This window comes from Eptesicus fuscus, chromosome 17, assembly GCF_027574615.1.
Source record: "Eptesicus fuscus isolate TK198812 chromosome 17, DD_ASM_mEF_20220401, whole genome shotgun sequence".
In the NCBI taxonomy this organism is placed as follows: domain Eukaryota; kingdom Metazoa; phylum Chordata; class Mammalia; order Chiroptera; family Vespertilionidae; genus Eptesicus; species Eptesicus fuscus.
The window spans coordinates 2,381,473-2,400,489 of record NC_072489.1 but is presented as its reverse complement, the minus strand read 5'-3'; the positions used below and the strand labels follow the sequence as shown (position 1 = coordinate 2,400,489).

The window sequence follows — 19,017 nt, the reverse complement described above, 5'->3', positions numbered from 1 at the left end:
TACCACACCTACCACACCTACCTACACCTACCCACACCCACCCACACCTACCACACCTACCACACCTCCCCGCACCTCCCCACACCTCCCACACCCACCCACACCCACCCACACCCACCCACACCTACCACACCTACCTACACCTACCACACCTACCCACACATCCCCGCGCCTCCCCACACCTCCCCACACCCACCCACACCCACCACACCCACCTATACCTCCCCACCTCCACCCACACCTACCACACCTACCCACACCTACCACACCTAACACATCTATCACACCTACCCACACCCACCCACACCCACCCGCACCTACCCAAACCTACTTACACCTACCCACACCCACCAACCCACCCACCCACCCACACCTACCACACCCACCCTCACCCACCCACACCTACCATACCTAACACATCTATCACACCTACCCACCCACACCCACCCGCACCTACCACACCTACCACACCTATCACACCTCCCCACACCTACCACACCCACCCTCACCCACCCACACCTACCACACCTACCCACACCCACCCACACCTACCACACCCACCCACACCCACCAACACCTACCACACCTACCACACCCACCCTCACCCACCCACACCTACCACACCTAACACATCTATCACACCTACCCACACCCACCCACACCCACCCGCACCTACCACACCTACCACACCCACCCTCACCCACCCACACCTACCACACCCACCCTCACCCACCCACACCTACCACACCTACCCACACCCACCCACACCTACCACACCCACCCACACCCACCCACACCCACCCACACCTACCACACCTACCCACACCCACCCACACCTACCACACCTACCACACCTACCACACCTACTCACATCTACCCAAACCTACCACACCTATCACACCTACCCACACCCACCCACACCTACCACACCTACCACACCCACCCACACCTACCACACCCACCCACACCTACCACACCTACCACACCTACCACACCTACCACACCTACCCACACCTACCTACACCTACCACATCTACCACACCCACCCGCACCTACCACACCCACCCACACCTACCACACCCACCCACACCTACCACACCTACCCACATCTACCCACACCTACCATACCTACCCACACCTACCACACCTACCCACATCTACCCACACCTACCACACCTACCCACACCTACCCACATCTACCACACCTACCCACACCTACCACACCTACCACACCTACCCACACCTACCACATCTACCCACACCTACCACACCTACCACACCTACCCACACCTACCACACCTACCACACCTACCCACAGCTACCCACACCTACCCACACCTACCACACCTACCACACCCACCCACACCTACCACACCCACCCACACCCACCAACACCCACCCACACCTACCCACACCCACCCACACCTACCACACCTACCACACCTACCACACCTACTCACATCTACCCAAACCTACCACACCTATCACACCTACCCACACCCACCCACACCTACCACACCTACCACACCTCCCCACACCTACCACACCCACCCACACCTACCACACCTCCCCACACCTACCACACCTACCCATACCTACCACACTTCACACACCTACCCACACCTACCACACCTACCACACCTACCACACCTACCCACACCTACCACACCCACCCACACCTACCACACCTACCACACCTACCACACCTACCACACCTACCCACACCTACCACACCTACCACACCTACTCACATCTACCCAAACCTACCACACCTACCACACCCACCCACACCTACCACACCTACCCACACCCACCCACACCTACCACACCCACCCACACCTACCACACCCACCCACACCTACCACACCTACCACACCTACCCACACCTACCACACCTACCACACCTACCCACATCTACCCACACCTACCACACCTACCATACCTACCCACACCTACCCACACCTACCACACCTACCACACCCACCCACACCTACCACACCCACCCACACCTACCACACCTACCCACACCTACCACACCTACCCATACCTACCACACTTCACACACCTACCCACACCTACCACACCTACCACACCTACCACACCACAATGGCTGCTGCAAGGACTGCCTGAGGGGGCGGTCCTGGCACAGATACCACACTGGAGGCTCCACCCACTTACCTCACTGAACCCTCCAGCTCCTCAGGGAAGTGGGTGTCACCGGGGATGGAAGCCACAGCTCAGAGGTCAGACCTGATGCTGACCCAGAGGGACCCGAGGCTGCCCCGCGTGTGGCGTCTCCCTCTGCCTGCCCTCCCGTTCCCCCGCCCACCACAGGGCTCAGGTGGAGGCCAGCAGCTGCACCCCTCCAGCACCCCAGCACAGGGCCACAGCCGGTCCTACCGGATGACGTTGTTGCAGTGGCCACAGAGTGGAGTCCGGCTGCTGGCTGGGAAGCGCTCGGCCCTCTGGAAGGTGCCCCTGGTGCGGGGGGACACCTGGGAACCTGGGGTGTAGGCAGAGGTCCCTCCGGGCAGGGGCTGCTTGCTGAGGGAAGTGGTGCTCTTGCCAGGAGCAAACTTCTGAGAGAAGCTGTCGTCTGTGGCCCAAGGGGGGCGGCTGGCAGGCTCAGCAGGACCCCTGCTGTGGGCCACCGAGGGTGCAGGCTCATAGCTCGGGGCCGGCGACGGGGTGTAGGCTGGTGCTGGGGAGGGGGAGTAGGTGGGGGCAGGCGAGGGGGTGTTGGCAGGGGCAGGGGAAGGAGTGTAGGCGGGGGCAGGCGAGGGGGTGTAGGCGGGGGCAGGCGAAGGCGTGTAGGGAGTTGGACTGTAATTGGCCCCCGGAGATGGGCTGTAGGTATTTGCAGGCACTGCAAGCCAAAAAGATCCAAAGAAAATGTGTCAGGAATTCCTTCCCCCCAGCTTCCTGCCCCACCCTCCAGGGAAGGGGCTTGGCTATCGGAGCAGGACAATTAATTCCATCTTTACCGGGCACAGGCCTGGGCTTCTGGGGGCCCAGGTTTGAATGTGCAGCGGGAACTAAGGCAGATGGGGAGCCTTCGGAGCAGGGCCTTGGTAGAAAGAGTGGGTGCCAGGGACCGGAGAGGTCCCCGGAGGCAGTGTGCGAATGCACAGCCGCACCTCGGGACCCCCTCCGGTCCACTGAAAGCTAAAACCTTTTGGGGTGACAGCACCAAGGAGCATTGCAGTTACTTGCCCAGAGCTCTCTGAGGCCTGGGCTTTCAAAACCCAGGTCTCAGCGCTCTGTGCCTCCACTGTGGCCCGCTGGGCAGACCCAGCTGTGTCCTGCACACCATCCAGCCAGCCAGCATCCTCTCCCAGTGAGGAAGGTTCCAGATGCCTTCCGTCAACTCAGTCTGCTCTTACGGAAAGAGGCCTCCTTCTCCCCGCCCTGGGAAGCCAGTCAGGGCCGCCTCCTCCCCATTCCCGAGCCTGGCCTGTGGCCTGTGCTGAGGGGCTCTGCACCCTCCCCTCCCGTCCACCAGGGTCCAGCCCAGAAAGTAAGGCTTTTCTCAAGGCTAAAGGCCCTGACCTGGCCTCGGACTCTCCCCCCTGGTTCCCCTGGCCACCGCGGGGGCCTGTGGTCTGCTGTCCAACTCCGTGCCTTCTGCTCCCAGATGACTGGCTCTTTGGGGCTGGGCATCGTGGAAACCCTGCACTGGGCACGGGGAAGCCCCGTGTTATGGAGAGCTGCGGGGTAAACCCTCCACTGCCCTGCCCCGGAGCCATCCTGGGAGCTACGCTGGCTTCATCCACAAGGAATCTTCTTCCCACTTACTGAGGAGGCAGCCGGCACATACAGATCATCCTGGTTAGTCCTGTTTACAGCTGAGGTCACCGAGGCTCAGACAGAGCCAGTAAATGAGAAGCAAGTCTCCAAAACTACTCTATCACCCCACGCTGCCTCTGAAAGAACACCAGTCCATACAATAGCTAAGATTTGGGAACAGCCCAAGTGCCCGTGTAGGTGAGTGGATAAAAAAGCTGTGGTATGCCCGGCCGGCATGGCTCAGCGGCTGAGTGTAGACCTATGAACCCAGAGGTCATGGTTCGATTCCCAGTGAGGGCACATGCCTGGGTTGCAGGCTCAATCTCCAGTGTGGGGCATGCAGAAGGCAGCTGATCAATGATTCTCTCTCATCACTGATGTTTCTATGTCTCTATCCCCCTCCCTTCCTCTCTGAAATCAATAAAAATATTTTTCTTAAAGGAAAGAAATATACCCAGAGACATGGAAGCATGCAACAGACAGAATTCTCAGAGAGAAGGATGGGGCGGGAAGAGATTAACCAAAGAATTTATATGCATACTAGAGGCCCAGTGCATGAATCTGTGCATGGATGGGGTCCGGCCGGCCCAGCCCTGATCTGGGCGGATTGGGGATGGGCCTGTTGGGAGGAGGAGACGGTGGGAGGCTGGCTGGCCGGCCTGCCCCAATCGGGGCCCAATCAGGGCCGTGCCAGCCGGAGGGGAGGAGCTGTGGGCAATTGGCCAGCAGGCCCTGCCCCCGATTGGTGGGGGGGGGGGGGAGGATGGTCAGGAGAGGGGCTGCGGGCGGTAGCTGCTGGCCTTGCCCCTCATCATAGTTGGCGGGGGCGATCTGGGGCGGAGCTGGCTGAGGGGAGGGACCGTGGGCTGATCATCGGGGTGGTGGGGGCTGATTGGGGGTGGGTCCAGCTGTGGGGAGGGGCTGTGGGTGGTTCTCTGGCCGGCCCTGCCCCCAACTGGTGTGTGGGAGGGCTGATTGGAGGCAGGGCCAGCCAGGGGGAGGGGCCGTGAGCCAATGGGATTGGGGGCCTATCAGGGGCAGGGCTGGTCAGGGGGCGGGGCCACAAGCAGTTGGCTGGCCGGTCCCACCCCCTATTAGGGTAGGGGGCGATTGGGGTGTGGGTGGCCAGGGGGAGGGGCCGTGCAGGGGTTGGCCAGCCACCCCTCCTTGATCAGGGTGGGAGTGGTCAATTGGGAGCAGGGCCAGTTGGGGGAGAGGCCGCGGGAGGTTGGCTGGCCGGCCCCACCCCAAATTGGGCCAGTTCGCTGGCCGCAGTGAGCGTCATAGCGACCGGTCATTCAGTCGGTCATTACAGGGTTCTCGTTGCCAGCTTTTCATATAAATAGATATGCATAACCCATGGACACAGACAATAGTGGGGTGAAGGCCTGGGTAGGGGTGGGGGGAAAGAGGAACATCTATAATAGTTTCAATAATAAAGATAAATTTTCCTATATAATAAAGAGGTAATATGCAAATTAACCCTCACACCCTCATAAAAGATGGCCACCCCCATGTAGTCAAAGATGGCCGCCACAAATGGGGAGGGCTGTTGGGGGTGACCAGGCCAGCAGGGGAGGGCAGTTGCAGGGGGGGGGGGGGGAACCAGGACAGCAGGGGAGGGCAGTTGAGGGTGATCAGGCTGACAGGGGAGGGCAGTTGCGGGCGGGGGGAACCAGGACTGCAGGGGAGGGCAGTTGAGGGTGATTGGGCTGGCAGGGGAGCAGTCAGGTGTCGATCAGGCTGGCAGGGGAGTGGTTATGGGGTGATCAGGCTGGCAGGCAAGGCGAGCGGTTGGGAGCCAGCAGTCCTGGATTGTGAGGGGGATGTCCCCCTGTGGGATCGGGCCTAAACCAGCAGTAAGACATCCCTCGAGGGGTCCCAGATTGGAGAGGGTGCAGGCTGGGCTGAGGGACACCCCCCCCCCCCCCCAGTGCACAAATTTCATGCACCAGGCCTCTAGTAAAAAATAAGAAGAATCCAAGTCCAATTTCCATAAAATCTTGGTGTACTATGTGAATGAGGAGCAACTATCAGCAGGGAGGAGGCCCCCTCCTCGGCATGCAGCACAGCCTCGGGAGCACAGCTCTACTAGGTCCAGGCTGTGTGTCCTTGGGCAGATTCCTTAACATCTCTGGGCCTGAATTTCCTTGTCTAAGAATGGCAATATGATTCCTAGAGCTTTACAGTGTTGTGATGAGGTTAAGTAGCTGGCACAGTTGTGTGTGTCACTAAATTAGTGACTCCTGGGCTCAGCATGACTGTCAGCTTGTCTCATAGCCTGGTCTCCTGAGGGAGCCCAGCCCACACAGACTGCAGGGTGTGGAGGGCTGGAGTGGGACACTGACACCCTGAGGTCAGAACCCTCAGACCGAGTGCTCCCCATGGTGGGATTTATGACACCGGCCTGCCTCACGGGGGGGACCGGCCCTGTGACGTGAAGTCACCCTTCCTAGCGCCCCTGCATGTCTCCCAAGTGCAGAGCAGAGTCTCAGAATGCGGGGGCAAAGGTGCGCGGGTGTCTCCAGGGCAGGTGTGGAGACAGACAAAGATGGCCGCCAACTGCCCTCCCCATTTGTGGTGGCCATCTTTGACTACATGGGGGTGGCCATCTTTTATGAGGGTGTGAGGGTTAATTTGCATATTACCTCTTTATTATATAGGAAAATTTATCGTTATTATTGAAACTATTATAGATGTTCCTCTTTCCCCTCACTCCTCCCCATTCCCACCCCTACCCAGGCCTTCACCCCACTATTGTCTGGGGCAGCAGAGCCGCTTCGCTCCTCTCTGTGTATGTGATGGGTTCTAGGCAAGATTATGTTCCTTTTGGGGGCGGGGGCGGGGGGTAAAGTGGGGGAATCTCTGCTAAAAGGGAATGAAACAAAAGCCCCAAGGCTGTGCCGTCCTGTGTGGCTGCTGAGAGCTGAAATACGGCTCGTCTGAATAGAGAAGTGCTGTAGTACCAGGTTCTGAAGAGTTAGAGGAAGGAAAGCAGGTAACGTTTCTTATTCACCATTCTTTATATTGGTTGTACACTGAGGTGAGAGTGTGACTACACTGGCGTCCACAGCTGCCCCGGAGCCGATTAGCCCGTGACCCCCCCCCCCCCCACCCACCCACCCATGGGCGTTCTCAGCGGCACCGCACCGCCAGCCCCGTCCCACGCCGGCCCCTCCGGCCCCTCCGGCCGCACCACTCCCTCCGCGAAGGCTCTCCCGCCCCGTCTCCCGCCCCTTCCGCCAACCCGCTGTCAAAGCCCAAGGCCCGCACCGAGACCGCGTCCTTGGCCGGCTCGGGGGACCCCCGCCCCCGCCCCCGCCCCCGCCCCCGCCGGCTCCCCGCGCCTCCCCCAGTGCCGGGAGGACCTGGCACCCACCGGGCGGGCTGTCCGTCCCAGTTCGAAGGTGACATTTCGTCTTTCCTTGGCAAGTTCAAAGGCGGGACTGGGCCCCTAGCAGCGCGCTCTCGCCGCCCCGCGCTCCGCCCTCCCGCCCCCAGCCCCGCCCCGCCCCGCCGGCCTTCCGAGGGGCTGCGAGGCCACCCCGTCACCTCCCACCCACCCCCGGCCACACCCCCCACCACCTCAACCCGACCACCCCAGCCACCCCAGCTACCCCGGTCACCCCCGTACCCCCAGCCATCCCGGCCACACACACCCCCTCTGCCACCCCGCGGCCCCGCCAGGAGGAGCCGGGAGGGAGGAGCTCGCGGGGTCCGCCTCTCCCCAGACCAGCCCCGCTCCCAGGGAGTGAGTTAACGTCTGGGCCGAGGCGAGGGGAGCCAGGCCGGGGCTGCCCTGGAAGGTGCCCTGCAAGCCCCGCCCAGAGAGCCCGCCCAGGTCTGCCTTCCTGGCGCCTGGGAGGACCTCGCTGCGCCTGCTGCCCCAACCCCTCCCCCTCCCAGTGCCCGTGCCCACCGCCACCTGACACTTGTCACGGGGCAGCCGCTTGGAACTGGATTTTTAACTCTGAACCCTGTGTCCCTGCCTCTCAGGGCACAGAGGGCACCGCCTGTGTGCCCAGCGCTGCGGGAGGGGCCTCCCTTCAGCCAGAACACGGGCAGTGCCCAGTCTCAGGACCGTTTTCAAAGGAGACCACACCCAGGCGATGAGGTATTTTTCCATGGATGGCAGCTCGGCCTTGGCAGGGAGCCCTCTGAGCACAGGCCCTGCAGGGAGCCCTCTGAGGACCAGGCCCTGCAGGGAGTCCCCTGAGCACAGGCCTGCAGGGAGCCCCCTGAGGACCAGGCCCTGCAGGGAGCCCTCTGAGGACCAGGCCCTGCAGGGAGCCCCCTGAGCACAGGCCCTGCAGGGAGCCCCCTGAGCACCAGGCCCTGCAGGGAGCCCTCTGAGGACCAGGCCCTGCAGGGAGCCCTCTGAGGACCAGGCCCTGCAGGGAGCCCCCTGAGGACCAGGCCCTGCAGGGAGCCCTCTGAGGACCAGGCCCTGCAGGGAGCCCCCTGAGCACAGGCCCTGCAGGGAGCCCTCTGAGCACCAGGCCCTGCAGGGAGCCCTCTGAGGACCAGGCCCTGCAGGGAGCCGCCTGAGGACCAGGCCCTGCAGGGAGCCCTCTGAGGACCAGGCCCTGCAGGGAGCCCTCTGAGGACCAGGCCCTGCAGGGAGCCCCCTGAGCACCAGGCCCTGCAGGGAGCCCCCTGAGCACCAGGCCCTGCAGGGAGCCCTCTGAGGACCAGGCCCTGCAGGGAGCCGCCTGAGGACCAGGCCCTGCAGGGAGCCCTCTGAGCACAGGCCCTGCAGGGAGCCCCCTGAGCACCAGGCCCTGCAGGGAGCCCCCTGAGCACAGGCCCTGCAGGGAGCCCCCTGAGCACCAGGCCCTGCAGGGAGCCCTCTGAGCACCAGGCCCTGCAGGGAGCCCCCTGAGCACCAGGCCCTGCAGGGAGCCCCCTGAGGACCAGGCCCTGCAGGGAGCCCTCTGAGGACCAGGCCCTGCAGGGAGCCCTCTGAGGACCAGGCCCTGCAGGGAGCCGCCTGAGCACCAGGCCCTGCAGGGAGCCCCCTGAGCACCAGGCCCTGCAGGGAGCCCTCTGAGGACCAGGCCCTGCAGGGAGCCCCCTGAGCACCAGGCCCTGCAGGGAGCCCCCTGAGCACCAGGCCCTGCAGGGAGCCCCCTGAGCACAGGCCTGCAGGGAGCCCCCTGAGGACCAGGCCCTGCAGGGAGCCCTCTGAGGACCAGGCCCTGCAGGGAGCCATCTGAGGACCAGGCCCTGCAGGGAGCCGCCTGAGCACCAGGCCCTGCAGGGAGCCCTCTGAGGACCAGGCCCTACAGGGAGCCCCCTGAGCACCAGGCCCTGCAGGGAGCCCTCTGAGGACCAGGCCCTGCAGGGAGCCCTCTGAGGACCCGGCCCTGCAGGGAGCCCTCTGAGGACCAGGCCCTGCAGGGAGCCCTCTGAGGACCAGGCCCTGCAGGGAAGCCCACATAAAGGGCTGGCACTCTTGTGAGGCTCAATATCTCTGTCTCCCCTGCTCCTGGGCCACAGTGAGAAAACTTAACCAGACATACCCCGAGCCCAGACATCTCTCTTCCTCTCTCCCCCCACTGCTCCCCTGCTCTCCTCCTGCCGGGCACCCAGCAGCCTCCTCCCTGCCCCTCAGAACCCGCTGCTTCATTCTTTCCCAAACAAGACAGGGACCTCCTCACTTTCTACCACATGTCAGCTTTACCACATGGGAAAATGGTATGTGTGCAATAATTTAGGGGGCGGGGGGGGGGGGGTGAAGAACAGTTTGTATTACTCTGCAAGTGGAAAATGGTTAATACTTTCTCCGTAAATTCAAGATGGCCATAAGAATAAATATGTTGAAAGTAGAATGCTTTAAGCCCAGCCGGTGTGGCTCAGTGGATTGAGCCTGATCCCATGGACCAAAAGGTCCCTGGTTCAGTTCTGGTCAGAGCACATGTCCAGGCTCGATGCCCAGTAGGGGTCGTGCAGGAGGCAGCCTATTGCTGTTGCTATTGCTCTCTCCCTTGCTCTATCTAAAAATCAACAACAAAAAATGTTTTAAAAAGCATAATGCTTTGAATAAAAAGTGTCTGCCTGCCTAATACCCTATCTGGCCCAGCTATCCCTCTGGGAGCCCTTGTCATCCATTATCCCTGGTGTTCGGCCACCAGACCATGCAGCTCACAGCCTCTTCTCTCCCCACGCCCCACTCGCCACTGCCAGTGGGGGACACACAATTCCCACCAGCGTTCATTCGTTCATTCGTTCCTGGTCACTTCCTTTGCTGAGTAGCTCCTCTGGGCCAGAGCTGAGCCTCTGGTGCTGCTGTGGAGGCAGCCTGTCCTAGCCCTGCCCTCCTGGAGTTCCCAGTCCCAGGCCCGAGGGATGGAGGGGCCAAGCAGTGCTGTCAGCACTCAGGGCCGAGATGCCAGGAGCCCTCCTGTGGGCACACCCTGCAGACCAGGGCGCCAGGGGCCTTCCCCAGCAGGGGAGGCACCTGCTAGAGCCCTCAGCTTCTGAGCAGGAACAGGCCAGCCTGAGAGCTGCCCTGGGCTCTGGGGAGCAGGCCCAGTTTTGGCTAGGAAAGAGGGGGTCATGGGCTGAGCCCTCATTCCTGTAAGGGGGTCCTAGGCAGTGAAAAGAATGGGGGCCAGTGTGATGGAAGAGAGAGCCCGTGTGCTCAGCCACTGCCAGGCCTGTGCTGGGCACTCTGCCCCCTCACCTGGCTTCCCATACCTCCAGCTCTGCCTCAGCAGAGGAAACCAAAGACCAGACAGGCTGAGCAGCGTGCCCAGGGTCGCTGCGAGGCGGCAGGGCTGTCCAAAGCCCAGGCGTTGGTATAGCTGCCCATCCTCTGGCTTGAGCCAGAACCAGACTCCTGGAGGAACCAGCTCCCCGCTAAACCCTCTCCCCTCACCTTGAGCCTGAAAATCCCCAGCCAGGAGTGTCCTCTCCCTCCTAGCTGGGAGCTCATCCCTGCCTGGCACTGCCCACCTGTCTCTCCAGCGCCAGAGGCAGGCTCCATAGGAATCTGGCCCACACTGAACCTCAGTAGCAGGACCTCATGGACCACCATCCTTCTGGGAGCTGAGCCCTGCAGCCCACACCCAGCCTGACAGTCCCCGCCCACTCTCACCTGGCTGGTAGACAGAAGGCCGAATGCTGGCAGTGGTGACAACCCGAGGCTTGGGCGCAGCAGCAGCTGGGGCTTCGGGGTATGGATGGGCGGCAGGTGCTGGAGCGGTCGCCTTGGCCGTGCCCTGAGCAGAGGCCTGGGGCCTGGAACCAAGGGGGAAGAGTTAGCAGCCAGAAGGACAGCCAGGCCTTGGTGCTGGCAGCCTGGCAGGTCGCTTCCCCATCCTCGGGAGCCTCTGTGGAGAGGACCTCTGACAGGTGGTCCGGAGCTGCCCGAGGCTGCAGGAAAGACCAAGAGGCTGTGGAGGGGCGGAAGCTGCTCCTTGGTGAGGAGCTTTGGTGAGTTTCGTTAAAGCAGCAAAGACACCTCAAGAAATAGAGCCCATTGCTGCTGTCACCGCCTTGCAGAGAGGGAGGAGGCCAAGCCGCCAGCTGGACAGGAGGGTGCATGGGAGATTCTCCACCCCCTGGGGAGAGGCTGCCGGGGAGAGTCTGGGGCTGGAGGGACAGAGGCTGGAGGGAGGAGATGGAGGTAGTCAGAGCTGCCCCCTCCCTCCACCTTCTGACCTTGGGGGCACTTCACAGCCTTAGCCCCTGGCCTCCTCCCTCCCTCTCCCCCTTCCTACTGTTGCTGGAGGGAGCAATAAAGTCTCGGGTTTCTGGGCAAGAGTGCTCCCCAGGGAGACCCTCACCCCCAAACACGGTTCTCTTCCATGTGGAATTCTTGCCCTCTCCCACTGGGTTAGCCCTCACGGGGCGGAGAGCAGCCTTTTTCTACTTGTGACCCAGGTGTCATGGACCAAAGAGAAGGAGAAAGTGTCCCAGTTCGTTGCCCTCAGGAAAGCTGTGCGTGGCCTGTCTTCTCAGGGAGCCGAAAGCTCCAAGAATTCCTGGTTAAGCAGCTTGTTTTACTTTGGCTGATCCAGTGTTCGCCAATTTCATTTGTCTGTGAACCCTGCCCCCCTTTCTTTTCTCATTTAAAACTAAAGAATACCTTACAGAGCATGCTCTTGTCTCTCCCTACATTTTCCAGAGCCCAACAGGGACCACGTGACCACATCCAGTGGAAATGGCTACTAGAGACGTGAGCCCCTGGAGATGGGCCGTCCTCCCGCCCACGGCTCCGGCCTTCCTTCCGCCCGTCCTGAACGGGCCCAGGGCTGCGCATCACGCCGGGCAGAGCCACGGAGCAGGGCCTGCCTTGTCTCCTGCCCTGGAGGGGGCCCTGAACTAAGAACCCCGCAGCTGCCTCAGACAGTGCGGAGGAGGCCGAGCCTCAGCCCGGCGCCCTGGCGGGGGGAGTGCAGCTTGCCCGCCACACTGCCATGCCGTCTCCCCTCCCTGGGCCTGCCCTTCTCTGGCCGACCTGTTGAGACCCGAGGAGCAGGGCCCTCGCTGGAAGAGGAGGCAGTGTCCACGGGGTGCCTGCTTCCACGTAGTGGGCGTCAGCCGGACTCCCTCCCCAGCGGAGGGCCTTCCCGGCCCCAGGGGCTGCGGTCCTGTGTCAGGGCTGGAGGAGGAGGAGGCCGAGGCTCACGATATCCAGCAAAACTCCGAGGCCAGGCTCCAGGGGCAGTTTGGGTGGCCATTTGCCTCCCACTTGCTCCCTCTCCTTCCGTCCCAGCCTGTGTGAGAAGGGAGGGCGCTCCGGGCTCCCGCCAGCCTCCACCCAGGCATCACTCTCTTGCAAGACAAAGTGAGGGGAGGGTTTGCCCTGTAGAAGGAGCCCTGAGGCCAGGATAGAGGCCTGAGCCTGAGCAGGGCCCACGTCTACCGCTCCCCAATCCAAACTGGGGGGGAGGGGGGCACCTTTCCACTCAGCCACAGGGACATCTCCACCCTCCTCTCTGTCTCTGTGCTCGCACCCGGAGCCATTCTGGTGTGCAGAGGGAAGCACTGGCTGAGGGCCCTCTGGAAGCTGGGACAGAAAACCTGGAGGCCGGGTGGGCTCACCCTTGAGGCTCGAGTTGGGCTGGGAAAAGGCTGGGCTCCGCACCGCCTGGGGGTCACTGTGCAGCCCCCGGGGTAGGGGTACAGCCCCCGGGGTAGGGGTATAGCCCCCGGGATAGGGGTACAGCCCCAGGGGTAGGGGTACAGCCCCCGGGGTAAGGGCACAGCCCCTGGGGTAGGGGCACAGCCCCAGGGATAGGGGCACAGCCCCCGGGGTAGGGGTACAGCCCCCGGGGTAGGGGTACAGCCCCCGGGGTAGGGGCACAGCCCCCGGGGTAGGGGCACAGCCCCCGGGGTAGGGTACAGCCCCCGGGGTAGGGGCACAGCCCCCGGGGTAGGGGTACAGCCCCATTATAGGGGTACAGCCCCAGGGATAGGGGTACAGCCCCCGGGGTAGGGGTACAGCCCCATTATAGGGGTACAGCCCCAGGGATAGGGGTACAGCCCCCGGGGTAGGGGCACAGCCCCCGGGGTAGGGGTACAGCCCCCGGGGTAGGGGCACAGCCCCCGGGGTAGGGGTACAGCCCCCGGGGTAGGGGTACAGCCCACAGGCCTGTGGCTAATCTGCCCCCTCCATCCTCCTCAGGCTGCACCAGGGACTTGTGCACCCAACTCAGAGAGGCATGTCCTTTCCACAAAACCCGGGATGGCAGCGGGGGGACGGGGGTGGGGGGCAGGAGACTGAGAGCTGGCTCCGACCCTAACACCAGGTGGACGCTCCATGCAGCCCGTAGAGAGCTGGGTCTGGAGGCCAGACCACCTGCCGGGCGCTCTCCACCCCAGCCCGTTGCTGGGGGCCCAGGAGGGCGGGTGGAGAGCTGGAGACCACTTTGTGTGCCTGGTGGCGTAGGTACACTTTTTCTGTCCCAACCCTACAAAATCAACGTTGCATTGAACGTCTTAGCAGACGAGGACGCTGACGTTCGGAGTTCAGTGACTTTCTGGAGATTCCGGGCAGGAAGTGGCGGCGGGGAGGTGGAAGCCGCACTGCGCCAGTGCCTCTCCGCCCAGAGCGCAGAGGCTAAGGCCCAGGGCAAGTCCGTTGCTAAATATCTGGTCGGTCGCCTGTGACCAGGTCAATGCTCCTCCTCCACGGAGCTCTCCTCGGCTTCCCCAGCCCAGGCGACAACGTCCATTCCCCTGATCCCAGTTCCGGAAACAGACTTCGCAGCCTCCCTTTGCTATCTTACTGTGCTTGTGCGTGTGTGCGTGCGTGCGTGCATGTGTGCGCGTGTGTGACAGAGAGGGGCGGGTCCCTCTCTCGCCCAAGGAGAGGGCAGGGGCCCAATCCCCTGCTCCTTCCGCCACACTCACATCCCCCTGCACTCCCGCAGCAGGCGGCGCTGGCCTTGGCCTCCTGGGCCTGGGCCTAACCACCTGGGCGGGCCTCTCTGAGGTGAGACACAGCTGCCCACACGTGGAGCCAGGGTGAGGCCACTCCTGCCTCCCTTCCCCACAGCCGGGGGCACCTGTGGGGCAGTTACCTTGGACTGTCCGCAGGGCTTGAAGCAGAGGCCGAGGCAGAGGCAGCGGCAGCATGGGCAGCGGCTGCAGCCGGGGGTGGCGAGGCTGCGCTGGGAGAGGCAACAATAGGCGGCCGGGCAGAAGCGGGCAGCAGCGGGGTGGCGGCCTGGCTGGTGCACACCGGAGCATGCTCAATAGGGGTGCTGATGAGGTGGGACCAAGAAAGACAACAGGTCAAGGGGGCCCTCTGCATGGCGGTGGTGGCTGCAGCAGAGGCACGCTGGGCGGAAGGCACCGTTCATACTGCAGAGTAGGCTCTCCCAGAAGCCTGTTCCCAGCTCAGAGAAAGAGTCCCTCAGGACCCCAAGAAGGAAGGGCTCAGACCACAAGGAGGATCACAGCAACATCAAAATTATTCTCAAGCCTGGTAAGAACCCCCATTTATATATATATATATATATATATATATATATATATATATATATATGTTATTGATTTCAGAGAGGAAGGGAGAGGGAGAGAGAGAAGCATCAATGATGAGAGAGATCCTGTATGCCCCACTCTGGGGATCGAGCCTGAAACCTGGGCGTGTGCCCTGACTTGGAATCGAACTATGACCTCCTGGTTCACAGGTTGATGCTGGCAGGGCAAGAACCCCCATTTTTTGCTTCCTGAATTTTCGTATTACAAATACAGTGTGGCGGAAAAGTAGATTGAATTATCAACCCCCATCCTGCTTTCCTCCCTTCTCATTCAGTCAGAGGCACACGTGGCCTTTGAGAAAAGCAGAGGCAGATATTTGAGGGTCAAGGGCTTAGGGTCTAGAGTGGCGAGAGCCTGGGCTCTTAGGCTGTGGGAGACTCGGGCACTGACAGCACATTCGGAAGACGGATGAAAGCTGCCATGCCAGGCTGATCAAGGTCATCTGGACCAGAAAGGGTTGACGTGGCGTGGGGGATTCCAGAACAGAGGCACCTGTGCCCCTTTCCTGGGTAAACCTAGAGAGGTGGCGGGATCTCAGGGTCTCCCATGCCCATGGTGAAGGAGCAGGCAGATCTGAGACCATCCAAAGATACCCAGGCCCTCGTGTGCCCTGGCGGCCAGAGGGTTTCTCACATGCCCAAGAGTGACGTGCCGTGGCCCTGAGTGCCTGCACACCGGAGAGACCTGTGGCTGGGAACAAGGGAGGGACTGCAGTGCCAGTGTGACCAGTGTGACCAGTGTGACCAGTGTGACCAGGTGGGCAGGGATATCCCGGCAAGTGCCAGCACCGGTGGACGGACCAGGGCCAGGTGCCAGGGGCCCACCCTGCCTGCTTTGCTGTTCAGTGAGCATCTCTTCCCCAAACCTCTCCAAGGAAGAGGGAGCCCCAGAGCCTGGGCTGATGGGCTGGATTTCTGCCCCCTGGAAACTGGGCAGAGAAACAAACCAAGTTACAGGAGAGCAAAGAAATGCATTCTCTGCTCCCCGGCCTCAGCTCTGAGACGGGTACTGGCTGCCACAGAGCAGGAGCTGCGGCTCCCGCCGCGGGGTGGCCCTGCGCGGAGTTTATTGTTGACCTGGCCCCGTGTGCCTGGCATGTGTCTGCAGTCCTCACCGCCGCCCTCTGACATGGATATTAGCCACCCTATTCCATAGAAAGGGACGGAGACAGAGTTCAAGCTCCTGGAACAGGTAGTGACGGCGGGATCTGGCGGAGGGACGCTTGGATTGGAAACCCCAAGTGGCCCTCAGGGAGGAAGGAAGAAGCTTGGTCCAGTCGGGCAAGTAGGGTCTTCCCCCAACAAAAGGCACTCTCCTGTTGGAAAGGATGGTGAGAGCGGGCCTGCCATGCCCAGCTGTGCTGACAGGGGTGAGCATCACTCCTCTGATCCCCTCCACCTGCGGGCCATTGGTATCAAGACCCTCATTTTCCAGGAGCGGAGCCTGATTCCAGAGGGCCAGCAACACTGCTGAACTCTCACTGCTGCCCGCTGCCTCCCGCAGCCTTCCCAGGCCTGACAGCAGGGGGAGGCCTCCTGCAGCCTTCCCAGGCCTGACAGCAGGGGAGGCCTCCTGCAGCCTTCCCAGGCCTGACAGCAGGGGAGGCCTCCTGCAGCCTTCCCAGGCCTGAGATCAGGGGGAGGCCTCCCGCAGCCTTCCCAGGCCTGAGATCAGGGGGAGGCTTCCTGCAGCCTTCCCAGGCCTGAGATCAGGGGGAGGCTTCCTGCAGCCTTCCCAGGCCTGAGATCAGGGGGAGGCTTCCTGCAGCCTTCCCAGGCCTGAGATCAGGGGGAGGCCTCCCGCAGCCTTCCCAGGCCTGAGATCAGGGGGAGGCCTCCCGCAGCCTTCCCAGGCCTGAGATCAGGGGGAGGCTTCCTGCAGCCTTCCCAGGCCTGAGATCAGGGGGAGGCTTCCTGCAGCCTTCCCAGGCCTGAGATCAGGGGGAGGCCTCCTGCAGCCTTCCCAGGCCTGAGATCAGGGGGAGGCCTCCTGCAGCCTTCCCAGGCCTAAGAGAGGTGGAGGCCTGGGGATCCTGCTCAAATGCAGCTTTTGATTCGGGAGGTTGAGTGGGGCCCCAGATGACGCTGGTCCGAGGACCGCCCCGGGAGTAGCCAGGCGCTGCCCAGTCAGTCCCAGGCAGGAATGCAGAGGCCACGAGCTGTTTACCAGGCATCACTGAACTGCTCTCCTCCTCCAGTGAGGTGTACGGCGGAGGGAGCCACGGAGCCCTGGAGAGGCTGGGGAGCGGGCTGGAGAATGCCTCCCACAGTGGGGAGCACCCCTGAGGACCAGGGCAGTGGCCATGTCCTGACCAGCCCCTCCCCAGCTTTGGTTCAGAAAGGAGGCCCCGGGCACGCCGGCCCGCCCTCCCAGGAAGCCGCTCACCGGCCCTCAGGGAGGAACCCGCTGCCGGCAGCTTCTCTGGGAGGCGGCTGCAGTTCCCGGAGCCATTCTGCCCAGCCGGCCGCGAGGCCTGGGGACGCCGGCCGCAGAGAGCACCCAGCCTCCCTGTCTGCTTCTCCCTGACGCTGGCCAGGCGCCAGGGGCTTCTGGGAGCCAAGGCCGCTGCTCAGGACAGGAGGGATGACGGTGTCTGGGCGGGGACCGTGCTGCACAGACAAACCGAACGTTGACTGTGTCCTCTTTGCTCCAATTCTAGCCAGACCAGCTTACCTGGTCTCCCAGGCACAGCTCCAAGTGAACCCTGGCTCCAGGGGCGCGGTGGGCCCCAGGGGCGCTCACGATCGTCCGCAGGGCCAGCACAGGGGGCAGGCGCGCGAGCCGCCGCTGGGGCCTAACGCGTGGCATCCTAGCTAGCAGCACTGTCTGCAGACACCAAGCTGCAGGCCCCGGGAGAGTGGGCAGCACGTGCCCAGGGTCTTGTCCGGGCTGTTTCCTGCCTGGAGTTTCATTAGCCCCCAAGCCCCAAGGAAGGTGTCCGGTGAGCAAGCAGAGCACTTACTTGGCCCCAGCTGCGCGCAAAGCCAGGGCCCACGAAATCGCCCCCGCCGGGCTCAGGCGTCTACAGCTGCCTCTTGCCTTGGTCATAATTCACTTTAAATATCTAACAAGAACCAAACCAAACCAACTGCATTCAACTACTCAAGGCTTCAGGAGCGGGTGTGGCGAGAGGAGAAACAGGCTGGCTCCGGTCCCCCTTGCGGGCCATCTCGTCCCTCCGCCCAGTTGGCATCAAGGTGGAGCCTGCCAACCCTGTGCCCTGCTTGTTGTGCTGGCCTTTGGTTGATGCTCTTACTGATGCCAGTGGTACTGGGTGCGGAAAGGACATTATGGACGGACTGGAGAGGCGCTGGGCTTGGGCTCTGTGGTTATTGGGTTCAGGCTGACCTGTTGGTGACGGTGGAGGTGTTGTGGTTGATGGTGCTGGGGGTGCTATTATTGGGGTGACAGTGCTTATTGTATTAGTTCAGAGAATGGAACATGAACATCTCCACTGACTCGATTACAGAGCCCAGTCGGTTGGTCTTTAAAGTGTTCATGCTGCCATCCGCCTGGTCAGCGTTTCATCTTGCAGCCTGAAGACTGGCTGTGGCTCAGGGTGCCATGACCACGACACTCCGCATGGTCACCGCCAGGGCCCGTGGACACTGCAGTCTGTGAAATGACACCCTCAGGATCAGGCCCGCACTCCCCACAGGCCACAGTGCCCGGCAACCTTCACTAGCTCCAGCCACGGTCAAAACCCCACAGCCCGCACTCCAGCTCCGACCACTCCTGGCCAAACGCCCTCTGCACTGCCTCCACCCCAGCCACAGTGGCTAACTCGGGGTTCCGGGACACCCCTTCTCCTCCCTGTCAGCCTTGCCTCCCTGCACAGCGGCCCTAACTGCGCTTGAGGGCCAGAGCCCAGGCCCTTCGTCCAGGAAGCCTGCTCTGGTACCCGGTCGCGGGGCACGCCCTGCTCTAGACCTCACGCGAGCAACCTTGCCGCAGGGTCAGCCACGGCCACGCCAGCGCTTTCTCATTTCTTTGGCACCCTCAGCAGCCAGGCGTACACGGGCTGCTGTGTGAGGACAGCCCTGCACAGAGGGCGGCCTGCAGGGGCCGGTGGGCGACCCTGGGAACCTTCCAGAGCGCCAGGAGGGCTTGCACACCCCAGGGTCGGGACAGGGAACTGCGAGACCCCGGTTCTGACTGACTGGCCCAGGTCCGCTGTCAGCCCCGGGACACTCACTGCCGGGGGCCTCTCTCTGGCAGCCCCAGCCCCACAACCCA

At 62.5% G+C, this 19,017-nt stretch overlaps 1 protein-coding gene across 3 annotated transcripts in view; it reads right to left on the bottom strand.

The window, feature by feature from the left end:
- LDB3 (LIM domain binding 3) overlaps positions 1-19,017 on the bottom strand; it is a 61,394-nt gene that overhangs the window by 15,717 nt on the left and 26,660 nt on the right. For 2 of the 3 annotated variants that reach the window (XM_054729015.1, XM_054729014.1), the window contains 2 exons: positions 10,886-11,028; positions 2,401-2,866 (listed from right to left, as the gene is read on the bottom strand). In XM_054729015.1, coding sequence (XP_054584990.1) covers positions 2,401-2,866; positions 10,886-11,028 — 609 coding nt within the window. Of the gene's footprint in view, positions 1-2,400; positions 2,867-10,885; positions 11,029-14,318; positions 14,502-19,017 lie in introns of all 3 variants that reach the window. The other variant, XM_054729013.1, reaches the window with a different exon arrangement.